This window comes from Neoarius graeffei, chromosome 4, assembly GCF_027579695.1.
Source record: "Neoarius graeffei isolate fNeoGra1 chromosome 4, fNeoGra1.pri, whole genome shotgun sequence".
Taxonomy (NCBI): Eukaryota; Metazoa; Chordata; class Actinopteri; order Siluriformes; family Ariidae; genus Neoarius; species Neoarius graeffei.
The window spans coordinates 72324312-72352243 of record NC_083572.1 but is presented as its reverse complement, the minus strand read 5'-3'; the positions used below and the strand labels follow the sequence as shown (position 1 = coordinate 72352243).

Here is a 27932-nt window from a genome sequence, read left to right as displayed (position 1 = left end):
TTACAAACTATTGGTTTATTGTAAAAAAGCAACAATACTGTACAAACTTGTACGTGAACTTTGACATATGTCAGTTAGGTAAAGTCACCCGGAGTATTTTTATCTCCTCCACAGGGCGATCTTGGCTGTTAGTCTCCACCATGCCAATTCGATTGAGAACGCTGATGCCTTGACAAACTCTCCCAAATATACTGTGCTTGCCATCAAGCCACTGTGTGGGAACCAGAGTCAAAAAGAACTGACTCCCATTTGTGTCTGGACCTGCATTAGCCATGGCAAGGATTCCAGCACCTAAAAACCCCCGCCACAAAACAGACAATGATCAACACTGCAACTGAGTCAGGAGGAGAAAGAACTGGCGCATGGCACAGATTTCATAAGTGAGATCGTAACTAAAAGTACACACACTAAACCCAAAGTTAACGTTATCTATTTCGGCAAGTTGATTTGTGTGAATTCTTGAAGGAAGCCGTGAGACCATGATGGTGTCAAAAACCACCTAAATCCTTCTGAAGTGCTATATGCAAAAGGGTTTTTTTAATTTCTACTGCAACATGCATTCTGCATGGTTTTCCCCAAAGCGTTTTAGCGTATCGGGCCCAATACGCTTGCTCTGCCTGCCGATACGCTTAGTCGCTTTAGCTAAAATCCGATGCGCTTAGATTTATACCGATATGTTAAATTTCCTACCCACAAGTAACTAGATACCTAGGAGAGCAAATAACAGATCCATTTACATACTGATTGATATTTGTGTTAAACAAGCGGTCTTTTTTTCCCAATATTTGTGTTGATTCTGTCAAAGTAACATGTCCGCGTGGTATGATGTAAACAAACTAATCTGTTGGTGATGTCAAGATCATGTGTTCAAACCGTCCAATAAAAATATCGAAAGAAAACGTCAGACATCCCAGAATTTTCCGATTCATTATAAGCGATCTCATTGGCTGCCGATGTTGTCCCCCGCCAGACGGACAAAGCCGACTGATTTATTTGATAGACTATTCTGTGTCTGTTTAGATTGTGAACGAGGCTTCTCCTACCTAAAGAGGATAAAGGCTCCAGCGAGGAATAAGCTAGGAGAAGACTCGCTGGACAATTTGATCCACATCAGCATGGATGACAGCGAGATGGACTATGAGAGGGCTGCCCAACATTGGGCCAAGCAAAAGCCAAGGAGAATTAATCTGCTTTAAAGGAGTAGAAAACTTAATTCATTAGTTTGGGTTTGCAGAAAGATTATGTACTTATAAACACTCTCTCAAAGTGAAGTTGTCCAAATCTGTCAAATATAGCATAATTTCAAATAATAATCATAAGCATTTTTGGCAGTGTGATGTCACTGGGATCCATTTAACAAAAGGCAGCTCCGGATTATTCTTTTGTTAAAGGCTCACAGTGACATCACACTGCCACATATGCTTATCATTATTATTCGAAATTATGCTACATTGAATGTGAATACAATGAATGTGTTTATAAGTACATAATCTTTCTGCAAACTTAAATGTATGAATTAAGTTTTCTTTTCCTTTATGTTTGTTTTAATCTTAATCTAGTCCATTTAATAAAGTGCCAAAATTTAAACTTGATAATATGCAGTTGCCTTACTTTTTTCAGTGCATCTTAGTTCTACATATATTATGGTAATTGCATCCGAAACATTCTAAATCAATCATTACAGTTATAGTAAGACAGCAACTTATTTTAAGGTGGCAGTTCTTAGGTTCAGATCCCTTTGTGATCAACAGGAGGTCATGATGATCGATTCTCTTCATTGGATTGCATAAGATGGAGCAAACCACTGTTCATATTTTCATGCACATTTTTGTTACAACACTACTTGATCATAGGTAATTAAGGGATCCCCGTAGATTTTCAATTTATCATATACCTCAGGAATCTGTAACAAAACAGTTTAACTTGCATGTTGAACTTTTTTTTTTAAATACATTTTTTTGGGCTTTTTTTCACCTTTTTTTTTTTATTATTATTGGATAGGACAGTGTAGAGACAGGAAATGAGTGGGAGAGAGAGACGAGGAGGGATCGGGAAATGACCTTGGGCCGGAATCAAACCCGGGTCCCCGGATTTATGGTATGGCGCCTTATCCACCTGAGCCACGATGCCCCTGCATGTTGAACTTTAAGGTGAAATTTCAAATGTGTATACATTAATACTATTTAGGTCAGAAATCATTGAAACACTGGTAAAATCTATCCTATAATCATGTATCTAAAACCTCTCAGAGACCCTGAAAATGCACCCGAGAGCATCTATTTTCAAAAATGTTTCCGGGGGGACCATGCCCTCGCACCCCACTAGTTTCAATTTGCACCTTCGGCACTCAATTGTCTGTGTATTATCATGCCAGAATTTAGGGCTTTAATTTTTTTCTGGGGAAAACACTGATTCTGAGACTATATGACAAATCCTTTAGTGTTAATAAGCTGCACAAGTGATGCTCTTACCCACCTGTGAATTTCAGCTCTGGGTGAAGTTCATCCTCAAACTGTTTTCCATATATAGATGCACCACCACGGCCTGAGAGAAGAATAAAAGATTTTTTTAATCTACTTAACTGTTCGATATCTACTATGGACTTAAACTCTCAATTTAAGTTACACTAACAGCAGGGAAACAAACGTTATTGTCAGAGCTGTAATGCAGTGTTCTGAGCTATACATGTTGAGCCCGTCATCTTGCAGTGTAGTGTTGACTTGTGGCAAGGGAACCCATTTACACTTGCACATACATCAAGAATTCAGATCTGTAGAAAGATTGCGTGTATACAAAATGTATATCCAAGTCTAAAGTCCTGCCTGCGCCATATGGCGCATTAGACGGCGCTGATCTCCGTTTCTGTAGCTCTTGGCCTCTCGCCTATTACATAGCTAGGGTTACAGTGGGGGACTAGTCCTCTGGTAACCACGAGAGTTTGTACCGGTATATAGCTTGTAGTTGTTCTATGGGTTCAAATAGAACCCATAGCTATATGGGTTTTACAAGCATTTTACAGCTTGTAAAATGTATACAGCTTGTAGGAATTCTATGGGTTCAAATTCTAGCAATATCACTGTAGACTCGTCAGACTTCTTAATAGGGGTAATACAGGTAATTATTTATGCTCAATATAGATCACAGTTTTGGCATAAACAAAGTTTAAAGGAAAGGCAGTAGCTGCATTTGACTAGATACAGGTTTAATAAATGTTAGCTAATGCTGCATGTACATTTAATTTAAAAATTTCTTGCCATTGTTATAGTAGTCATCTTTTAGGCACAGGGTTTCAAAACCTGACACTTATTTACTACATAAATAAATTAATGGCAAATATATAATAATGAATAGAATAAAATATAACGTTGATAAAAATATTAAAACATAGCGATTTGTATTGAGGTGGCATGGTGGTGTAGTGGTTAGCGCTGTCGCCTCACAGCAAGAAGGTCCTGGGTTCGAGCCCCGGGGTCGGCGAGGGCCTTTCTGTGTGGAGTTTGCATGTTCTCCCCGTGTCCGCGTGGGTTTCCTCCGGGTGCTCCGGTTTCCCCCACAGTCCAAAGACATGCAGGTTAGGCTAACTGGTGACTCTAAATTGAGCGTAGGTGTGAATGTGAGTGTGAATGGTTGTCTGTGTCTATGTGTCAGCCCTGTGATGACCTGGCGACTTGTCCAGGGTGTACCCCGCCTTTCGCCCGTAGTCAGCTGGGATAGGCTCCAGCTTGCCTGCGACCCTGTAGAAGGATAAAGCGGCTAGAGATAATGAGATGAGATTTGTATTGACAATTGAAACTTTAAGAAATAATGTGAAAATTATAACAACTTGGAGGTTTGAGTACATTGGACAATTTAGAGTTAACCTGGAACATTTTTAGTTAGATACATAACCAATAATTTGAGCAAAATGATAAGTTTTTAAACTATAGAATCCAGACTACTGAATAATTTAGCAGCAGAATATTTGAAGGATCTATAACCAGACTTATAAACTATTCAGGATAAATCAGAAATGTCAAGACACCCATTTCTTTTTTGCAGATCGTGCAGTGTGCTTAATGAAAGTCTTTTGCTGCAACTTTTTTTTTTTTTTAGTTGAAGGAGACCCCTGAAAGCCATGACTGCATTGCCATGAACAACTACCTGATGATGATGTAGCAGTGTAGGAAGAGGAAGATGATGAGGACAGTGGCCTGTTATACCAATTTGAGTTAAAGTGCGTTGCAAATGAATGTTTTAATTGCGTTTAACTGACTGGGTTGCGAATGGAGCTTCCATCACATGTGCATAAAACAGAATACAGTACGACCAAACTCAAAATTAAGCACATTTCCGCGTTTGAAAACAACTTTAAAAATCAAGCGTTAAGACTTTGCAGCATAGTGGACCAGATGTCCACGTTTTCTGGGGACAGTGCCCGTTTTTGGTGGCCTGTCCCCGGAAATGTCCCTGTTTTTAACCATGAACGACAGACCAGAGGGGAAAGAAAAAAGAAAAGAAAAAAAAATCCCACAGACTGAAACATCTACCAGATTTCAGTAGACACCTTGCGCATTGTTTTGTGGATCACTTTAAGACGGGTTCAGGCCAATAGAGATGTTCTAGAGCAGTGTTTCTCAAGCACCCTCTAGTGGGCTGCGATGTTTTTTTCCAAGTTGAAGCTAATTTTTACTCATAGTAGGCCACAGTTGCTGGGTTGCATCCAACAACACATCTGCCTCATTAAGCTACGATCACGCTACAGCTCGTGATGCTTTGTGATGGGTCATCAATGAAGATGAGGCATTTTGGTAGTGATGCATGGTGATATACACGTGAGCTAAAAGTTGTGGTCACACAGCACACGAACACTTGACTGTCACGCCTTCGTGCACTCGAGTCTGACGCAGCTCATGCAGCCGTGCGCACGCTTGGGACCTGGTCATTATGAGAAACACCTGATACTAATTTGACTGCAATCAGTATGCGCAGATACGGACACTTTTCACAGAGGCTTTGCAAAGTATTGTCACGTTTGTCTCTAGTCATGTTTATAACACTGTTTAAATACTCTGCTTTATGTTTCTGCTTTGCTTTAGTTTTTGTAAATATCACGCCTGCTAATAAACACTCTTCCTGCACTTAGATCCATCTACCACTGTCTGTGTCCTGATCCCCAGACCTTTAACCCAGCCACATCTAAAAAGTTGTCCTCCTCCATGCTCTTCCAGGTTTTTCATCTGTTTGTCCATGTAGAACAATGTCTGCAGCACCAGGTAGTTTGAGATGTCGGGGAACTTGACGGATGGATGATTTTCCAACTTACAGGAAAAATCCTTCTTTGTTAGCGAGTAAAGATCTAATCCCATTGAGCAGTTTCTATATCCACTTCTTGGTTTTAATAACTTGCTTGTTTGCTGGACACAAACATGGCAATAAGTTGTTGTGTTAATGGACCAGACTCCACTTTTGGATCATTAATCCCTTTTGACTGAGAATGCCCTGCATGCATGGTTTATATTGGCTTCTGGCACATCAGTCTGAAATACAATACCTACAATTAATAACAGTTTGTTTTTATTGCATTTATTTAATTTCTGGGCCCCCATCTGTAACAGGGAGTGATGTTGCTTCCAGTAATACACTTTACAACAGATTATTAGATTCTAATAGAATAGATGAGCCAAAATAATTGGGGATCTTTTTTAATGGGCCCGACTCGTTACAAGTATGAATAGGTGGGCCTCAAAGCAGAAAAGGTTGAGAACCTTCGTTCTAGAACACCTCTGGCGATAGCCTTTCCAGTATTTTGACTGGTGGTGCTGAGGAACAACTTTTTTAGGGGAGCGACAGAATCTTTGCCCAAAGTCATTCATTCTGCTTTGACAGATCGCTTCATCCGCTCCTGGACAGGTGAACCATAGTCTTTTCTTGTAGACCTAAGTGATCTTGTTTGTCATCCATTTTATTTAGCCTTTAAATGTGTAAGCTACATTTTGTGATGTTGTAGATGACATAACATTGCTTGTCACACTGTACTGAGATGTAGCGGTTGACCAAACAAACCGTAGCCTACTGCGGCCAATGCTAGCAGGAGAAAGCTCAGTGCAGCGCCATTCAGTCAGCTGAAGTTGTTGCTAGATGTAGCGTTGCTGTAACAGGAATCCAGCGGAGGTAAAATTGTAACAGTTCAACAGCATAAGCTAACTTACACCAGATTGGTGTGTTATCCCACAGAGTAGCTGCCAATGTAAAGCTGTAGGCTGATGGTAATGTTACCAAGTAGGAATACGTATTTTATAGCAATAGGAATAAGTATTTTATCTAATACAGGGGCTTCAAAGTTTGGGAGAATAGCAGGGTACAAATAATTTACAGCAGGGTGCAAAATGGTAAAATGTCTGCCAGCGGCAGACATAATGCACGCAAAGCATGGATGGATGGATGGATATGCAAGTACGAATTTTTCATGGGGCGGGATGGTTTGGAACAGGCCATCTAAAATTGGGATAACATTTACCCGGGACGGGTATTTGAGGCGGGTCGTCTAGCTTAAGCTTGATTAGCATTGTTACGCACGCCAGTATTTCCCACAGAAATTTTGGAGACTATGGGGGAGACGCGGGGGTTGTTTAAAATTGAGTGATATGTTAAATATTAAGTTATTACTGAAAAACTATTGATTAAAAAAACAGACACTGAGAAATGGTCCTATAAACAACTTTACCAATATAAAAGATTACCAGGACTACAAAAATGCAGAAAAATAGGCTTTACTTATCCAAATGCACCTGTTGGTTCAAAAGTTAAAGTGCATAGAACCTCACAGCACAACATGAAGTTACCTTAAAATATAATATAAATGCCTCAGCTTTCATGTAAGAAAAAAAAAAACTATTAATACTAGTACTGTGTGCAGGCAGTCTCTCCTGAAGACTAAATTAAACAATAATTATAAACTAATAAAATAAATGGCTCAGGCTTCATAGAAGAAAAAAAACAATTTGAACAGAATCTCACAGTATGATGCTGAAGCTGCCTAAACAATGGAAAATAAAATACCATTTTGGCAAAAACGTTGGAATCCATTAATTTTTTGTATTAAGTAAAAAAAATATGTTGCCAGATACTGCTGACGTTTTACAGCCCAAAATATGTTCAAAACCCGCCAAAATGCACTTAAAACCACCCAAATTGGGCGGGAAAACGCGCAATCTGGCAACACAGGCGGCAGTAATGGCTGCACTCGTGTCGAGGATGTAAACACAGTTGACGCGGCAACAGACATACATGACATAGTGGATGTAATTTACGTTCACAACTTTTTTTGCTGTCAGAAATATTTAATATTAAATTTTGTGACTCGACTGACAATAGCCGGTGGCATAACAAGCCACAGACGGCGATTTGCTGCCGGTGACCGGCTACTTTTGAGACCGCTGTAATAGTGTACTATTGATTAAAGATTGGACAGGGAGGAGGAGAGAGTGCGAAATTAAGGGAGTTTAAAAAAAAAAAAGGGTCAAAAGAGAAAGAAGACAAGTGGCATATATGGTAATTAATTTAATTTTTACTTTCATGGATCTAAAACATCTGTTTCAGCTAGCCTACAATTTAAAGGAGATACGCAGAACCATGGCCTCACTTTTTGTTTATAAATGCCCTGAGACCTCAAGAATGGCTAGGAATAGTTTTAAGCATTAACAATAAATCTAATATAGTAATTTTTATGATTAAAATGATTCATATATGGTAGGTAGTGGTCTGAGTGAATGACCTTGACATCTGTGACGTCACAGCAGGAAGTCTATCGGTCTCATTACCATTTCCGCTCTACTAAAACACAGAGCTGACTGCAACTCCGATCCTCCATTTGGAGCTAATTTATCACCATGCCACGTAGATGTGTTGCTGGTAGGCCTGTCGCGATATTCGATATACCGACTTATTGTACAGTAAATGAAAATGAACTCGTTAATTTCTTTTACTGCAATTTTGGCATTTACATCTATATAGGGAAGTCGCCAGAGTATTAGCTTGACCCACTGACTGAATAAAACACGCTCTCTGTCAGAGGCAGGGCATCCCAGCATGCAACAGTGATCCAGCCAGGGTATCCACTGAATGGGGAAGAGACAACACCATGTTGCTCCGTTGTACAGACCATAGGAGTAGAACTGGGTATGGACGTGTCAATACCAATATTTCTTTTTTTTTTTTTTTTTTAAAGATATTTTTTTGGGCTTTTTGCACCTTTATTGGATAGGACAGTGTAGAGACAGGAAATGAGCGGGAGAGAGACGGGAAGGGATCGGGAAATGACCTCGGGCCGGAATCGAACCCGGGTCGCCCGCATTCATGGTATGGCGCCTTAACCACCTGAGCCACGACGCCCCCAATACCAATATGTCTGATTGAAGAACAAAAAAAAAATTTGCGCTCAGTGCACGGTACACAAAGGGTTACTGTAGGTTTCCACTGGGTGAAACTACGCAAAATTCGCTCATTAATATTCGCTCCAGGGGTGTGGTCGCGAAAACAGCAAGCAGTTAGGCTACTACCGTGTCAATTAACAAGTGCGGTTGCAGTGCAGTGACCGACTGCTAGCTAGCAAACTGTCCTTGAGGAATGTAACGTTAGATTAGCTCGTAAAATGAATCAGTTAACAACAGTTCGTATTCAGTGTGTAAAAACGACAACATGCGAATATGACTGTTTTCTAAGTTTGTGTGGCATGTAAGTAACAATCCGACTTGATACTGACAACAACTGGTGTTCATTAAGGTCACAAAGACATTATTAAATCATATCAAATTGTGCTAATGTTGGCTAATATTGCACCGAGTCTTGCTTGTGAAGTGCCTGCAAACTTTAGCAGCCCGCTAACCCTTACTCTGAAGTGCTTCAGTTAAGACCTGCAGAGAGCCCTGACCAAGTTCATGTAACAGGACACATGTAAACAACAACCCGATGGTGATGTGGACATTGTTCGTGGCCCAGACACCTTTTAATCAAATAAAACATTTTCACGTAATAAGCATAACAGCCTCCGCCTTCTTGATCAGAAATTTTTGGTTACTCCCGCCTCTCTTGAAAACGTCACATACCGAGTACACACATCTGCAGAACTGATTGGTTTTCGAGGGGGTTCATTTGAAAGCTGTAGGCTAAAAACTTCTCTCCCTCTAGAACCCTCCTCTCCGCTCTGGGCTCAAGAAGACAACAAAAGGGCAATAATATAACAACAACCAATCAGCATTCAGATACATTCTGTTGCCAAGTAAAATTGTAACCTTTCAACGTGTCAAAAAAGTTCTAGAGTCCTCGCCCTGTTTTACCGTTAGATCAAATCACATATCAGCTTAAACTAGCATTCTAAAACTAGTTAAAGATCACACAGAAGATGGCCTACTCGCCCTGCCAGCCTCATGGAACGCAGTGTTTAAGGCTCCAGATGTGTTTTACTTCCATTTATGAGGGGAAAAGAACATACACCCTCCCGACAGTCAGTGCGTTATTCGCTTGTAAAACACATTTGCAAATTGGTAGAATGAGTTAATCATCACATGCAGGATTTGCAATTAATCAAATGAATTGCATATTATTATTATTATTATTATTGACTTACTACAGGGCGGCACGGTGGTGTAGTAGTTAGCGCTGTCGCCTCATAGCAAGAAGGTCCGGGTTTGAGCCCCGTGGCCGGCGAGGGCCTTTCTGTGCGGAGTTTGCATGTTCTCCCCGTGTCCGCGTGGGTTTCCTCCGGGTGCTCCGGTTTCCCCCACAGTCCAAAGACATGCAGGTTAGGTTAACTGGTGACTCTAAATTGACCGTGAGTGTGAATGGTTGTCTGTGTCTATGTGTCAGCCCTGTGATGACCTGGCGACATGTCCAGGGTGTACCCCGCCTTTCGCCCGTAGTCAGCTGGGATAGGCTCCAGCTTGCCTGCGACCCTGTAGAACAGGATAAAGTGGCTAGAGATAATGAGATGAGATGAGACTTACTACAGTTCTGAACTTCAAATTTTAAAAGTCTGGACTTTGGAGAGATAATGGATCTCTTTTGGGTGGAACACAACGGAGCAAAACATTGTGACCCTCTAATGTTGACCTGAAGTTGGCGTCACTGGGGGTTGGCATTGGGTTTTTGTTCCCACCAGTGTTAATAGCAAACCTACGCCCTTGCCTACATGTTATTTCGTTCTAATTGTTGTTACTTTTATCCAAATGACAGTTGGGAATACGTTGCTACTTTACACTTTTTGTTTATCTGGGTACTAATCTTTGAGAAACTGGATTGGCAGAATGTTGCCTGTGAAGAAAAGAATGTCTTTTTATTATCCTGTGCCACGTTAATATTTACTTAAGTGCAATTTTCAAGAGCCATAGATTGTATTTTATTTATTGTTTTTGTTGAGTGGTTTTGTTTAATTTCTTTAGGTTATTTATTTATATATTTATGTTTCACTGTTGAATTGAATAAGTTGACTTAAAGTTTGCTGTTCTCTGAAAGGGTGCATTTGCATGACTTATTTTACTAGTGGCATAAAATTGTCTTGAAAAGACGTCAACAATAATATCATTTATTGCAATAATTTCTGAGACAATATAACGTCCAACAAAATTTATCGTGACAGGCCTAGTTGATGGTGGGTGCAGCAACACGATAGAAGGTGGATTTACGTTGCATTCACAGCCCAAGAATGTTCAAACTGCAAAGATTTGGACGCGTTTTGCAAGAAGTTCACGGGCATATTGGGTGCCTATGAAGTGGTCTCTGCTCGGCACATTTTACTGAAGACTCGTACAAGACCGCTGATCTGTTGAGGAGCGTTGGCTACAAGCCCGTACTGAAAGAGGGTGCAGTACCAACAATTAAAGGAAAAGAAAAATACAAGAAAAGGAAAGTAAGTTCAGTTGTACCAGTTCTCCCGGAGTGTGAGCCGAGCAGTAATGGTGGAGTACTCAGTATGGAGAAAATGGAGAACGAGGGGACGAGTCGTCAAATTTCTCCGCTGGATATGCTTGCCTCAGCAGCAATATCGCACCCTTACATGGAAGAAGTGAATGAATGAAGAAGCGAAAGTCAGATTGTTTCAAAAACAAATCGGCCACAAGATCAGCCTTCAAGAAGCGAGAACACAGACGGGTAAGATGCAACTCATTGTTTACCTGCATTTAGATTAATACATGTGTGGCAGCGGGGGCGTGGTCAAGCACCGGTCTGTGACAGGAGGGCGGAGTCAGGGAAGGTAAGTGGCAGAATCACTACACCTGATGGCAATTAACCTGTGTTTGTGTGTCTTCCCAGTGACCGCGCCCTACTTAAGGAGGGAGAGCGAGAGCAGAGGGGCTCGTCTCCGGACTAGACGCTGACTGTGTGTGTGTCTAGCCCATATAGAATTGTTCACTGAAAAAAGTGTGGCAATAAAGCCTTTTGAAAACCTGATCTCTGTCCTGCCGTCCTCTGTGCTCCACCCACGCCTCGTGAACCGTTACAACATGTAACTTGTATTGTGTGTTTAATTTATCGGTATAAGATTATTTAATTTGCTTCAGAATGTGATTGTCTCAGTTCATCGGATTATTTAATTAGCCTTTTACGTTTTATCAGTGAAAATGCATGCATGTACATGTATGTTGCATACGTTATAACACCTATCCTGTTTTAATGAGAGTCACAAGAGACTGTTAGTTCAATTCCATCCAATTCTCTCGACGGCTTTGTTCTCTGGCTTTATTTCGTAAGGTGGGGGCCTCCGTGGCCAACGTGTTACTATCGGATTCACTTTCCGATGGCTCGAACTGATACGGTTCTACATGTATAGCAGTAGCATGTACACACACTCCAATTTCAGGACCATCACAGTCAGATGTACTACTATCTGAGGAATCCAAAGAATCTCCAACAAATCCAAATGAAGAGGCCATCACAACCACTCTCACCTGCCGAGTCTGGCTTTGGTCTATAGCTGTCAAAGGCCTCGGCCTTAAAACCAGTTCCTGCTGTGACGTCACGCACTCAAGGCTGGCTGACTCAGTGGGGCAGCTCGAATGCCAAAATCGGCGGCACGGTGGTATAGTGGTTAGCGCTGTCGCCTCACAGCAAGAAGGTCCTGGGTTCGAGCCCCATGGCTGGTGGGGGGCCTTTCTGTGCGGAGTTTGCATGTTCTCCCTGTGCAGGTTTCCTCCGGGTGCTCCGGTTTCCCCCACAGTCCAAAGACATGCTGGTTAGGTTAACTGGTGACTCTAAATTGACCGTAGGTGTGAATGTGAGTGTGAATGGTTGTCTGTGTCTATGTGTCAGCCCTGTGATGACCTGGCGACTTGTCCAGGGTGTACCCCGCCTTTCGCCCGTAGTCAGCTGGGATAGGCTCCAGCTTGCCTGCGACCCTGTAGAAGGATAAAGCGGCTAGAGATAATGAGATGAGATGAGTTTCAAATGTTCATCAGTTATCTTACATTTTATTAAACTTTACTTTGTTGTACCTGCAGGATGTCTAGATATACCCCTTATTTTGTACTAAATTATCAATTAGTATAATAGTAATACACAGACAAAAGTTTGAAACTGTCACACAATATCCCATTGATTTATTCAATTATTTGCTTTTTCATCACTTACGTAACATGGAAACGTTTTTTCTTTACTAGTTTCCTTTTACAGTGAAGATATCATTACTTATATCACATCTGAACAAGTTGCAGATTTACACACTGCATTAAAATATAATCATTCTCACAACTTCAAGTTAAATTATATTTTGATTCCAATTCAGATGTCTTTGTAAAATTGATTTACATATAAAATAACTACATCATGAAGAATTAAAGTCCCTACTTCACAGATGAGTGAAAATATTGAATAAATTTCCTCTTTTTGATTGCTTGGGTTAAAAATGCCAAGTTATGATGACTGAATTGATTATTCACTTAAATATAAATAATATGATACATTTTGGGTATTTGATATGGCGAAATAGGACCGTTTGCTTACAAAATGACAGTGAATACTGTTAAAAATGACCCTTTCAATAATGCATACCGTCAAAACGATCCATTTTCTCATCCTGATCAATTACATACAACAGGGATGAGAGTGGGTCCTGATAAAAAAGCAGAAAATCTGTAAAATGTCCTGAGGGCACCGAAGGCACCCGAAGTAATAAGGGGGGTCCGAAGAGACACCCTCCGGGAAATTATTTTCAAAATGAGACCTTACACACCCTATTTCCTGCAATCAGAGCTGTAATTAATTAAAACATCTGATTCCTATTTTCATACTTATTGAAATAAAAACACTATTATATAGAACAATATGCATCAAAATCAATATGTGTATTGCATTAATTCAAAATATTATCTACATTTTATGGGGACTGCTTATTACTCATTGTCAACATCACTTGTTTTTCTGCGGCACGGTGGTGTAGTGGTTAGCGCTGTCGCCTCACAGCAAGAAGGTCCTGGGTTCGAGCCCCGGGGCCGGCGAGGGCCTTTCTGTGTGGAGTTTGCATGTTCTCCCCGTGTCCGCGTGGGTTTCCTCCGGGTGCTCCGGTTTCCCCCACAGTCCAAAGACATGCAGGTTAGGTTAACTGGTGACTCTAAATTGAGCGTAGGTGTGAATGAGAGTGTGAATGGTTGTCTGTGTCTATGTGTCAGCCCTGTGATGACCTGGCGACTTGTCCAGGGTGTACCCCGCCTTTCGCCCATAGTCAGCTGGGATAGGCTCCAGCTTGCCTGCGACCCTGTAGAAGGATAAAGCGGCTAGAGATAATGAGATGAGATGAGACTTGTTTTTCTAAAAAATGTCCATTAAAATTCAGTTATTTACAGTTCCACTAATAATTCAAATTTTCATTTTTTCAATATATTGAATTAAATAAAAGCATTCATATCTTATGGAGACTGACCTTTTCCTAATGTCCACATTACATGTATATGATTTCTTCACAATGTCTATTTAAAGTTATACAGTTAATCAACACTGTCAGCTATAATTCAAATGATCATATATTCAACCAAACAAATGCATATTTTATGGGGACTGTCTTTATCTTATTGTCCACATCACTTGTATGCTTTCTTCAAAAGGGAAATGTTTATTTATACTTTTTTACAGTTAAAAGTTATTTACAGTTCCCAGTTATTTTTGAAACAAATTTTCACTGGATCATTTAGACGACTTCTTCAGCTTCTTGGCCAAAGCCAAAAGCTTATCAGTTCTCTCTTTTTCCTTTTTCTTTCATTAGCCAGCTCCTCCTGTGTTTTTACATGCTCTAACCTAGCTCTCTTCGGCTCTCTTTCACACTCCTCTCTTGCTTTCCTTTTGCTTAACTTGTTTTTTTTATACCAGCATCAATTTCACGTACCTTCGCTTCATCTCGCTTATCAATAGTATTCGGCATCTTGAGAAAAAACGCCGATTAGAGGAGCGTATTTTTGATATGCAGCTCATGAACTCGTGTAAGTTCTGATAAAAGAAAATGGATGTGGAACTGTTTTGATTGGCTGTTATGGTCTCGACATCGATGTTTTGACCAATAACAATGTAGATAACACGAATTTTACATCACATTCAACGAGATTAAACGAGACTAAAGATGACGACTTACAAATAATGTGTAAACATCGTTGGAGTTAAGTTTGAACAGCATGAAGGAACATACCCCAACCCCCTGAAATTAAAAAAAAAAAAAAAAAAAAAAAAAAAACCTCAACGGATTTGGCATAAGGTTGTTTTTTTTTTTTATTCAGAAAAAGCAGAAATCCGCCGAAAAGCAGAAAACTCTCATCCCTGATACAAAGAACTACTGAGATATAGAATAAATATGTGATTTTTCCTTGAAATGAAATTTAAATCAACTTCGCCTATAATCTGTGAAAGAGGGGCTTTAAATACAAGGAAGCAGTGACAGGAACAACAGGCGTGGAGGCAGGCGAGTCGGCAGTGGCAGGAACCACAGCAGGTAAGTCAGCATTGACTGGAACAGATCTACCCACGTAATAGAAAGACCGCAAATGGAAGCACGATCAACTTCTAACTGTTGGAGTGGAAAATTCCATTCTACACATGCAAATTGTTAATGTGTGTCCTTCCCCGCACACAAATAACACGCTACGATTAAAAAAAAACAACAACTCATTTTATAGCTCAGAAATTCATACAAGACCAGCTACCATCGTAACATATTCTGTAAGAAACATATTCTATACCTAACTTTCAGCTTTCGTTTTAAAAAACAAAATTGCAGCTTTATAACTAAATTTTTATATGGCGTAGTGATTTTAAGTTACTACTTTTGGTGAGGTAGTGACCTTGATCCTGAGGCTTTCCGTTTAGATCAAAACACACGATCGTATTGGTTTTGGGTCTGCGGAAAACGGAGTTACGATGGTGATCAAATATTTTGCATGATGTTTTATTACGGTTATGATTATTCTGTGAGCGCACCGATCCCTAGGTGTATAAAGTTACAACTTAAAATACAATTAGTGATAACTGTAGACTTTTCAGTGGACTTTTTTTTTAAGGGAATGCGATGTAGTCAACCATTTATCATGTCCCAGATCAAGCCGCCATTTTTCCACAAATTTGCAGAATTTTTGCCAAATTCTGAATAGAGTATTCACATCAAAGATTTAGTTTTATCTGTATTATTTCTTTCATCATTTTATTTCAAATTAAAACCAACATCACCATTCAAAACCGTATAGTTTATTGACCGAGTATGTTTAGAGACCCATATTTTTATACACACACACACACACACACACACACACACACACACACACGAGTCAAGGATGGTGATACTATCCACTCAGAAATGTATTTAAAAATAAAGGTTCTGCATATCACCTTTAAGAATCTACTTGTATAAATCTAAACTCTGTGCCCATACCAGAGATTTTCACACTGTCTTTAATTAAATGTTAACCTAAAGCAGTTGCAGAATTGGCCTACAGTGCACTCTGAGGAAAATCCCACTTTTTATCAAAATACATGAAAACCAGAAACCTCCCTCCTTTTTATTACAAAGATGAAAACAGATGTTTTAATGATATTTTCACCGCCGAACCGAAAATGTCCCCGGTTTACTTCTCAAAAATCTGGTCACCTTATTGTAGCATCTGTATGAACCCTGACCATATAGCTAAACATCATGCAAGTTGCACTGAAACTATTAGGCACTGTGGCAATATGCATCTAGAAAAGCAGCCATAACAATCAATCAATCAGAATCTCTCTCTCTCTCTCTCTCAGAGCTCACCAGTTCCTGTTGGGTCGCCTCCTTGCACCATGAAGTCTTTAATAATGCGGTGAAACTTGGTGTTGTTGTAATATCCTCGTCTGCCCAGTTCAGCGAAGTTCTTGCAGGTTTTAGGTGCATGTCTCCAGTACAACTCCAACACGATGGTTCCCATACTGAAGACCACAGCAGTAGAGTGATGTTTCAGATGCGCTTCTACCTTTATACAGTATACGCTAAATATCATACTTATCTCCATAGAAACCCTCACCGTCAAGGACTGAAACAGGACCAACACTGTTCATAGTTTATAGGAGAAAAGTCTCTCCTGTATAGGCAAGCTATAGACCTCTTGCAGTCACGTGACTGGAATGTAAACAGCCGCCATCTTGTCGGTAAAAAACACAGCTGAATACTGCTGCACTCGTGTACAAAATGGATCAATTTCAACCGACGGACTACACGGCTCATTTTTCTAATGAACAGATAACTAGATACATGTCTAAAATAAACGACCTACAGATTAGTGACCCTTATGGCTTACCGGACGGAGTTTTCACGACCGTGTCAGTGGATATTGAACTGCCAGAGGTGGAATACTCAGATGTGTATAATTACCTCATCAACTTTCCCTCACTGTTCAGTGGTGAAGCACTGCGTGCTTATAAATCTCTGGACAGTTATCTTTACAGAAATTCAGGATTTGTCAGCCCCCCTCAGATGTGGCATCTTGTAAACAAGAAAATAACAATCCTCATTGGACGGGTAAGTCACTTAAGTATTGAGACCCCGCTGGTCTCGCCATCTCGTCCGGAATGTTGTGCATGCGATGGAAATCGCTACAAACCGTCATTTTCTGCTGGAAACCAATGTCCAGTAAGTCCATATGGTTGTAGTGGATATTGAAGTCCGGTACAGACGAACAACACACAAAAATACACACAAAAAACATAAACGTGCACAGGTAGGGAGAGCTTGTAGTCTATCACTATTACTGTATATATGGTATACCTGATAGCAGCAATCCATTTTGCATGCCTGTCAGGGTCCCGTGGCAGCCTACTGTCAAGTGTATGTGAGCATCATGGGTTTCCCACACTTGATAGGGAAGGACTCGGACACAGGATTCCACTCGTCTTATGTTTTATTGATTTTCAGTGGAGTTGACGTTGTAGTAGAATTGTATACAAGTAGGGTTTTCCAGAAGAAAAGGTAGAAGTAGAAGGCGGAAATATGGCGTTTGACCGACAAGGTGGCGTCTGTTTACAATCTGGATCGGATGTGATGTCACATGCAAGTGCTCCATAGGCAGTCAACTCAATAGTCAACTCCATTAACTTATTAATTCAGAAAATCAGAGGTGGACAATAACGAAGTACATTTACTTGAGTGCTGTACTTAAAGGAACAGTCCACCGTACTTCCATAATGAAATATGTTCTTCTCCGAATTGAGACGAGCTGCTCAGTACCTCTCCAAGCTTTGTGCGACCTCCCAGTCAGTCAGACGCGCTGTTACTCCTGTTAGCAATGTAGCTAGGCTCAGTATGGCCAATGGTATTTTTTGGGGCTGTAGTTAGATGCGACCAAACTCTTCCACGTTTTTCCTGTTTACATAGGTTTATATGACCAGTGATATGAAACAAGTTCAGTTACACAAATTGAAACGTGGCGATTTTCTATGCTATGGAAAGTCCGCACTATAATGACAGGCGTACTAACACCTTCTGCGCACTTCGACAGCGCATTGATACCTTCACTCCTCTTTGGGCACAGCCAGGCGGGCGAATGTCCTGGTCCGTCCGCCCTGTCTAAAAAAAAATGGTACAACTCGAGCCCCATGGTAAAACTGGGACTGTGTCATTTTTTCAGCCTAAGGCCCATGGTAAAACTGGGACTTTGTCATTTTTCCGCATGAGGCCCATGGTAAAACCACACTTCCAGGAGGGGCTGCCGTCTGCCTCCCAAGCCGGCCGAGAGCGCTCCTCGTCGGGCATGGCCAGGCGGGCGAATGGCCTGGTCCGTCCGCCCTGTCTTTAAAAAAAAAAAAAAAAAAAAAAAAGGTACAACTCCGAGTGAAGGTATCAATGCGCTGTCGAAGCGCGCAGAAGGTGTTAGTACGCCTGTCATTATAGTGCGGACTTTCCATAGCATAGAAAATCGCCACGTTTCAATTTGTGTAACTGAACTTGTTTCATATCACTGGTCATATAAACCTATGTAAACAGGAAAAACGTGGAAGAGTTTGGTCGCATCTAACTACAGCCCCAAAAAATACCATTGGCCATGCTGAGCCTAGCTACATTGCTAACAGGAGTGACAGCGCCTGACTGACTGGGAGGTCGCGCAAAGCTTGGAGAGGTACGGAGCAGCTTGTCTCAATTCAGAGAAGAACATATTTCATTATGGAAGTACGGTGGACTGTTCCTTTAAGTACACTTTGAGTATCTGTACTTTACTTGAGTATTAATTTTCTTAGCAACTTATGACTTTAACTTCACTACATTTGAAAGACAAATATACTTTTTACTCCACTACATTTCTATTAAGTCTATTACTTAATAATACTTAATTTCTATTACTCGTTACTATGAAGCAGCTTTGAAAGTGGATGTTTTTTTTCTTTTCTAAAACATGATTGGTTTTTTTTCACAGGTGACACTGAGACAGTCCATCAGTAATCACCAGCGTCAGGTTGTCCATAGACTATAAAATCCAGTTCAATGATTTCTCAGCACCATTATTTAACACGATCAGTTGATGGCAGAATGGAAGGAGGCGGTTCTTCTGGGGAATGAATGCACTCATGGCTATAGCTAGAACCCATGTTTCAGTTTTCTGAAAGGAATAAAGACTCATTTCGTTTTAAATGTTTGCTTAAAACAAACCACATCACAGCCTACAAAAACTCGCCATCAGACCTGCGGGAGCATATTGAGGTCTGTGAATGTTTTATTCCAAGAGAAAGCTTGCAGTGAAGTTGTCTGTGCTTTTAGAGCTAGCGATAACAATGCAATAGCTATGCAGTCTGGTTAGTCAAATGACTTTCTATGGATTTTCCCACCAAGTTGCCATCGCCTTGTCCACAGCTGACGTTAACACATAGCTAGTTAATTTGGACACTGTTAGTTAGCATGTAAAAATGGAGTTATGCTAACATGAATAACATTAACTTATCTGAAGCACTTTCAAAAATGTTTTAGTGTAACCTTGCCAAATAAACAAAATGTAGAAATCTTTCTTTTCTAGTAATGTTAGCTAACCAATATGATTTTGAGTTTGAAAAGAGTTTGCTAGCATGTCAGGTGGAGCTTCACTGACTAGCTAGCTTAACGTTAAACCACCATGATGACACAGGCAGATTCATATGTGCATGAATACATGCGCGCGTTGCGCACACATGACCTGTGAGATGGACAGTATTGTACTAGTCAGTCACAACAAATTGCTGGGATTTTTTGTTTTGATGTCCGAGGATGGTCTTGCATTCTTTTTTTTTTTTGGCCTTGCTTAAAGCAGTGTTGTTGTTGGGCAGTTATTAAAGGATATACGCAGAGCCATGGCCTCACTTTCGTTTATAAATGCCTTGAGACCTCAAGAATGGCACAGAAAGAGTTTTAAATGTTAACAATAAATCTAATATAGTAATGTTTATGATTAAAGTGCTTTATATAGGTAGCGGTCTGAGTGAATGACGTTGACGTCCGTAATGTCACAGCAGGAAGGCTATCGGTCTCATCGCCACTTCCGCTATACTAAAACACAGCTGACTGCAACTCCGATCCTCCATCTTGAGCTAATTTATCGCCATGCCACGTAGATGTGTTGCTGGTCAGTACAGCAACATGACAGAAGCTGGATTTATGTTGCATTCATGGTCCAAGAAGGTTCAAACTGAAAAGATTTGGACACGTTTTGCGAGAAGTTCATGGACACATTGGGCGCTTACGAAGTGGTCTCTCCTCTGCACATTTTACTGAAGACTCGTACGAGACCTCTGATCTGTTGAGGAGCGTTGGCTATAAGCCCGTATTGAAAGAGGGTGCAGTACCAACAATTAACGGAAAAAAAAACTACAAGAAAAGTATTTATTTATTTTAAATGGAAAGCAAGTTCAGCTGCACCAGTCCTCCCGGAGTGAGCTGAGGGTTGTTGCTAAAACCCGGGACGTGACATATCGCTCAGGCAGTGACCTCCCCGCAGTTGTTGCTAAAACCGGTGACATCCCGTTCCTTCCCGGGTTTTAGTAATTGCCTGAGCCCAGCAGTATTGGCAGAATATACAGTATGAAGAAAAGTGAATGAGTGGGGGGCGTCGTGGCTCGGGTGGATGGGGCGCCGTGCCGTGAGTCCGGGGACCTGGGTTCAGTTCCGACCCGGGGTCATTTCCCGATCCCTCCCCGCCTCTCTCTCCTGCTCGTTTCCTGTCTCTGCACTGTCCTATCTAATGGAGGTGAGAAAAGCCCAAAAAATATCTTAAAAAAAAAAAAAGTGAATGAGTGGAGCAGCCCTCTGATTTCTAAACTGGATATTGCTGCCATCTCGCCCTTACGTGGAAGAAGTGAATGAATGGAGAAATGAACAAACAACTGAAAGTCGGATTGTTTCAAAAACAATCAGCTTTCAAGAAGCAAGAACACAGACGGGTAAGCTCTGATTTGTTTGGATAAAAAAACAACACGTTGCTTACCTGCATTTAGATTAATACATGTAGCTTATATTGTGTTTAAGTTACCGGTATACGATTATTTAATTTGCTTCAGAATGTGATTGTCTCAGGTCATCGGATTATTTAATTAGCTTTTTACGTTTTATCAGTGAAAATGCATGCATGTACATGTATGTTGCATAAGTTATAACACCTATCCTGTTTTAATGAGTCAACCCACAATCAGTGAAGTCAAATCAGTCTTAGTTGAGCAAGTTGGTAACGCTATTTCTTACTTTCACCATAAATTTTATTTATATGACTTTGGTCTATAGCTGTCAAAGGCCTCGGCCTTAAAAGGTCATAGGCAACGGTTTTAATTTTAAGCACAGTTGAAACTTTATATGTTAAAAAAAACCCTCTGTAATTTTTTCTGGTCTCAAGAAGTATTGTTAATAAGTAATAATTAAAATAAGTTAGCGTGGATTGTGGCGAATTTCTGTTCGGCTACTTCCGTGACCACTCGGCGCGTGACATCATTTAAGCCAAACAAACTGCTCGAGTTGAGTCCACTTCCGTGTATTTTCATTGCCGTTCGGCTTGATTATAGACATGCGTTCGGGAATTTCCAAAAAAAAAACATGCCTTATTGTTGTGCAGTGAACTGTAAGAACGGGACCGGTTCAGGAAGACGTTTTTACCGTTTTCCAAAAGAGAAGAAGAGGCGGAGCGAGTGGATTGTGTGTGTAAAGCGAGAGTGTTGGCAGCCGGGTAAATACGCCGCTCTGTGCTCCGATCACTTCGAGGAGGATTCATTTTTGAAGAATCCCCATCTGTTGGGCAGAGAAGGCTCAAACCTGACGCTGTTCCAACAAAATTCGAGCACAAAATCAAGCAGTCAAAGAAGAAACGGACCAGCAATGCTCAAGCAAAAAGGAGAAGATTGGAGGTAAACATTTTTACCTTTGCTTGCAATTTTTCAAGTAAAGAATCTTGAGGGACCCTGTACAATCATTGTGGAAATGAGACAAAAGGGATATTTCCTTGTTTAGAGTAGGCTATAGCCTAAATAGTATAATGCTTGTATTAATATTAGCAATTTAATTATATTAGCAATATAAACAAATCCATGTTCTATTATAGGGATTGTGTGTGAGATCAGAGTCGGCCGAGTCGCCGTCTGATTCCGAGGCCGCACGGTCAAACCAGTGAGCCACGTTCACAGATGGCTTCACAACGGCCATAGGCTCATACATATATGGTTTCACCTCTCGATATTCAATTTGGAGGAGTTCCTGCTTCAAAATCGCCATTGCTTTCAGACATTTTACACAACTAAAGTCCGTGTGCTCAGTTGGCAGGTAAACACAACTGCTCCCGGTCTGTTTGGCTTAAATGACGTCACAACGACTGCCCCCTGGTGGTGAAAGTGCGCATAAGTGAGATGTAAACAAACCTTCAGAAATTGGGCAAAACAGTATATTTTAAGCATTTTATTCAATTTTAGGGTGCAAATTAGACACCAGGAAGATTTAATTCACTTTTTTGGGTCGTTCTTCTAGACAAAGTTGATATTCTACATTTCACCTCCGACCATTAAAACCGGTTCCCGCTGTGACGTCACACGCTCAGGGCTGGCTGGCTCAGGGGCAGCTCGAATGGCAACTTTGCAGTCGATTTTAACTCTCAACTAGAAAAGCACTCGGAGAGCGCAGACCTCTGCCAAGAAGCCTTTAAAAAAAATCCGGGATCCAGAAGGTGATCCGGATCACCGCCAAAATTTAATGGATTGTTACTTGTGCCCAGTCACACCTCTGGAAAAAACTTCAGAGCAATCCGTTCATAACTTTTTCTGTAATGTTGCTAACAGACAAACAAACAAACAAACCAACGCTACCGAAAACAACCACCTTGGCGGAGGTATATTTATTCCCATTTATGCAGCATACAAGAGTCAAGGATGGAGATACTATCCACTCAGAAATGTATTTAAAAATAAAGGCTCTGTGTATCTCCTTTAAGTAATGAAGTTGGGTACTTTATTAGGGTTGCCAACTTTCTCATTTCCAAACGAGGGACACTTTGTTCCGGGCGCGGACAAGTACCGGTACAGGCCCTGTACACGCCCCCCAGAGCCCCCAAATAGTTACCGAATCGCCTTTAGGTGAGGGTTTCAAATGTAGGCCACTACAAATTCATTTCTAAAATAGAGCTTTTAAAAATTAATAGACCAATTAATGGATATTTTTAAGTAACTTAATGCAAAATAACAAACAATTCTAATATTGTCTCATTTTTCTCTTTTAAACTTTGGCCAAATAATTCATCAGGCCATATTTATGAAGGCAATGTCATAACCTGAAAAAGTATTTGCTGTAGCTTTAAAACCCTGATATTTGCTTAAAGGTCCCATGGCATGAAATTTTCACTTTCTGAGGTTTTTTAACGTTAAAATGAGTTCCTCTGACCTTCTTAAGTCACCCCAGTGGCTAGAAATTTCATAATGTGTAAACCAAACTATGCCCAACATTTGTCAACATTTGAGAATGGCGCATCAAAATGGCGCGTTGATAGGCTCTTCCCTTTACTAAGTCACTCGTTCATTTTATTTGTTTGTTTGTTCAGTAAAAACCCAAACATTTGTTGAATTTATTTTATTTCCTCGCGTCGCACCTTAATGATGTCAGCGCGCGGTATTTTTCCCTTCGCGGTTTGTTCCTTCTCTCTCGCCATAGTAAGACACCCACATCCGCTTATTCTGACCCACTGGAGGTAGCGTCACAGTGCTGTTAGCCAATCAGAGGTAACGCGTTTACATGTCATGAATATTAATGTAAGAGCTGAAATCCTGTCGCTCTCCCGCCACCCGCTCTTCCACCAAACTAGAACAGCCTGAAACAGGAGAACCACAGCATTTTTTTCACCAAAACCGGCTCACAGGGCATTCATTCATACTAGAGACCACCGCACAATTAATGAAAAAACGATGCCATGGGACCTTTAATTGTCCATTTGAAAACCCTAAGAACCTTCTGCAATGCTTCATGGCAGAAGAAGAAGAGAGAAAGACATCACAAAGGCAGGAGTGAGGCAGAAAAGCTCCCCTTCTATAGGCTGAAGTCTATCCTGTTTCGGAAGGTTTTTTAAGCTATCTGCTATCCTTATCGAACAGTTAGGCTGTATCCACTGGCTGCACCATCTGCTCTAGTTTAATTTGATGCCTATTTTGTCAGTATAGCTTAAAAATTCAGGATATGGCAGCCTTTGACAGTGAATGATTTTAAATCGCAGATGACCGCGACTCGCAGTAATGGCGCTTCTCACGGCAATAACGCGATTTGCACCATAGCATTGGAGTGAAGGGCAGGATCTGTCCCTGACGGGACAAATTAAAATTACCCAAAAAACGGGATGTCCCGCCCAATACGGGACGGTTGGCAACCCTATTTTATCCACCTCTGTCAGAAATATAAAGTGCTTCTACTTACGAGGTCTCGAGTGACACCGTAGCGGGCTGCCACGTGTCTGGCGGGATTCCTGACATTTCTGGCTCTTAACAGCTGAATAAACAGCAATGTGTTCACAACAATACACCGAATTAAGCTCAAAATAACGCAGCAACGTGCTAAGGAAGTGGTTTGACCGAGTGCCGCTTTTTCTTTGTATTATATAAAGTCACGAAGAGAAGAATAATGTCTGTGTGCTGCCATCTAGTGGACCGGAAGAGTGACTTCTACTTCTTCTTGTTTGAGGTTTTACGGCAGCCGGCATCCAAAAAGTTGCATTGCTGCCATCTACAGGACTACCACCTTAGTGCACTATATCCTGCTATATTGAAGTATTTCACTCACGTGACCAAGTCATGTGATGCTGCCATTTTGGACGGCACGGCTCGAATCAGTTTGAATGCGAGGAAGGCGACAAACGAAAAACATAAAAGAAAAAGGAGCGAGATGCAGAAAACACCTTCACTATCCAGCGACGTAGGGCATTTACAGGGCGAGCAGAGGGAGAGGTATTTGCAAAAATTGAGGTTAGCAGGCTTAGAGAACGACATTTACCTGCTTCCACCAGGATTGTTCACTGACAGCTAAGATTTGTTCACATTTTCATTTACTTTCGGTCCTCAGGATAAACAAAATGTTATTAAATGTCATTGAAATAACTTCTTAGTCTGTTGAGACATGGCCCGTTATAAGTTTTTCCTTTACTGTATTTACTAGTTTATTGAGCGCGCTCCGGGGCTGGCTGGCCGGCTAGCTAGCGCTCCGGGGCTGGCTGGCCGGCTAGCTAGCGCTCCGGGGCTGGCTGGCCGGCTAGCTAGCGCTCCGGGGCTGGCTGGCCGGCTAGCTAGCGCTCCGGGGCTCGCTGGCCGGCTAGCTAGCGCTCCGGGGCTCGCTGGCTCAGTAAACTAGTAAATCCAGTAAAGGAAAAACTTGAGACTGAAAGGTTTTAACAGTCATCCAAATGACTGAACGTAAACATTGCTACAGTAACATACCAGCTACTGTTGTTGACATTAGCTAGCTTGCCATCCAAAATGGCGGACACCGGGGTGTCACGTGACCCTGTGATGTCAGGTGAAATACCTCAATATCCCAGTGTCCGTTAAGAACTTGAAAAAACATCGTCTTCCCCTCTCGCTTGACCCTATTTCTAAAATACCTTTCAGAGATACTTCTTCCAAGCCAACCTCCTGCAACTGTCTAATTAAATCTTGCCTTTGGCAGTCATACTTTCTACAAGAAATCAAAACATGATGTACTGTCTCGCGCTCTTGGCAAGAACACAGGCCATTTTGATGCTTTCCCAAAATAAATAAAGTGCTGTTCAGAAATGTGTGACCAATCCTCAATCTAGAAATAATTACCTCTTCCTTACGTCTAGCCCCCCCCCCCCCCTTTTACAGACATTAACTGAATCAGTTACCCTACTGACAATTGAGAATAGATGCCTCCCTTTGTTTTCTTGCTCCCGAAGCTGTTGCCATTTTAAAATTGTTTCCTGCCACACAATACTTTTACCTTCCACCTTGGACAGATTTATGTTGACATCTATGGGTACCTTTTGAGCAGCTTCCTTAGCCAACTTATCAACCTTTTCATTTGATGCTATACCTACATGTGCTGGGACTCATACAAATTATATTTCTACCCGTCTCCTTTTCACATCTCTAATTGCCAGAAGAATATCATATATAAGGTCTTGTCGGCTCTTTGTTGACCCTTTCCCAATACTATTGATTGCTGACACAGAGTCACTACATATCAATACTTTATGGTTCTGAATCTGTTCAGCCCATTGTACTGCCATCAGGATTGCATATAACTCCACTGTAAATACACTTAGAAAGTTTGAGGTTCTCTTAACAGTTTGGATATTCCACCTCTGAACAACAAAAGCTGCTCCTGTAGCACCTGTTTCTTGATCCTTTGAACCGTCAGTAAAAATTAATATGTATTCCTGACACCTTTCTCTTACATGACATTGAAATTCATACACCAAATCTGCCTCGGGATTATCTGACTTAATCTCAAGCAATTTTAAATCAGTCTTTGGGGACTCCGATTGCCATAGAGGAACTGATGGCCACATTACTCCTGGACAAAAGTTCTTGTCAAGAATAGCCATTTCCTGTGCCACTGTCTCTCCTACCCATCCAAAACTTGGACGTCTCGCCACCTCTCTCTCCCAGTTTGCCTGAATTATACTTTTAACTGGGTGATCACACCTTTGACCCATCAGATTAACCCAATAGTTAGCCTGAAGCTGCTTTCTCTGCAAACAGAGTGGCATTTCTCCTGTTTCTACCTGTAAGGAACATACTGGGGAAGATCACACAGCTCCTGTACATATTCTCAGTGCCTTAGCTTGGACTATATCTAACTGGGGGGGTTTGTTATTTTAAGAATTTTGACTTTTCCATGTTTTACCCCCCTAGAAATATGGAGATGGTCCATCTATGTGGGAAAATGTCAATTTTTATTAAATTAAACCTTGCTAACCCCCCTGTACATACCCTCTGAAAGTTTCCATTCTTACAATATGACAAAATACATTACAGTGCTGTTTGATTTTAGAATGCTGCTTTTTTTAATGTGTTTTAAAGTTATCGATGAATGCGAACCTCTTCAGGTATGCCACTAGGTACGACTACAACATTTTCAGTGCAGATGATCATTATTTTAAGGTAATAAGCTTAGTGGTAAGTAACCTTACATTCAAGTAAATTAAACATATGGTAATTCTGCTCTTTTTCAGCAAGTTTTAAAGTTATTGATAAATGTCACACTCTTCAGTAATACCTCAAATATGAACTATTTTTAAGCACAGAGGATCATTACTTAAGGCTACTAATTTAGTTTTAAGAACCAGTATGCACAAATGATTCATATCTGAATTATATCTCCCAATGTATTAAATAGTCATTATTTGTATTCTTGCAGGTAAATAATGGCTTCTGTTGCAACACGGTCAAAAGCTAAGAAGATACTAGGTGTAGTAGAGTACATAGAGCAGGCTGAGTTCCCTTCTGGGATGCTTCCAACAGGGAAGGACATCATTCAGAATATACTCTATCTGCTGCGGCCGAAGCGTGCTGGTCAAGCACAGAGATCCAGGGATGCTGCTGCTCAGTTGCTGGCAGAACTTGTTCAAGAGCACTGGTTATTTTGTAACTTATACACCATCCACACCAGACATATAAAGAAGCATATCTTGAAACTTTATGGAGAATTTGTTACTCTGATTCAAACCCGTAAATAGAGACAAAATGAGGGTTTCTAACAACTCTTTTTGTGAGAAATAAATGTTATTACTGTGATTTTTTATGTTATATTTAAGAGTTATTTCCGTTAAAGAGTGCTTATATTAGTGAAAAAGGCAGTTTTTGACTATTTGGAGGGGTTATTAACTTCAGAGGGTATGTACAGGGGGGTTAGCATTTTTCAGTTGGCCAAATATTGGTATTTCCATACTTAGATAGATCATCTCCATATTTTGGAGGGGGTAGAAAAAATTTTTGGTCTAACCCCCCCAATCTAACCCAGCTAAAACTGATTT

General features: G+C 40.9%; 1 protein-coding gene across 1 annotated transcript; it reads right to left on the bottom strand.

The window, feature by feature from the left end:
- On the bottom strand, nt 1-24564 carry ppil1 (peptidylprolyl isomerase (cyclophilin)-like 1). The gene is made up of 4 exons (XM_060919653.1): nt 24359-24564; nt 16247-16401; nt 2476-2544; nt 1-291 (listed from the first exon to the last, which is right to left on the bottom strand). The coding sequence occupies exons 1-4, from the start codon at nt 24412-24414 to the stop codon at nt 71-73; spliced, it is 501 nt and encodes a 166-aa protein (XP_060775636.1). The 5' UTR covers nt 24415-24564; the 3' UTR covers nt 1-70.
- Between the last annotated feature and the right edge of the window lie 3368 nt (nt 24565-27932).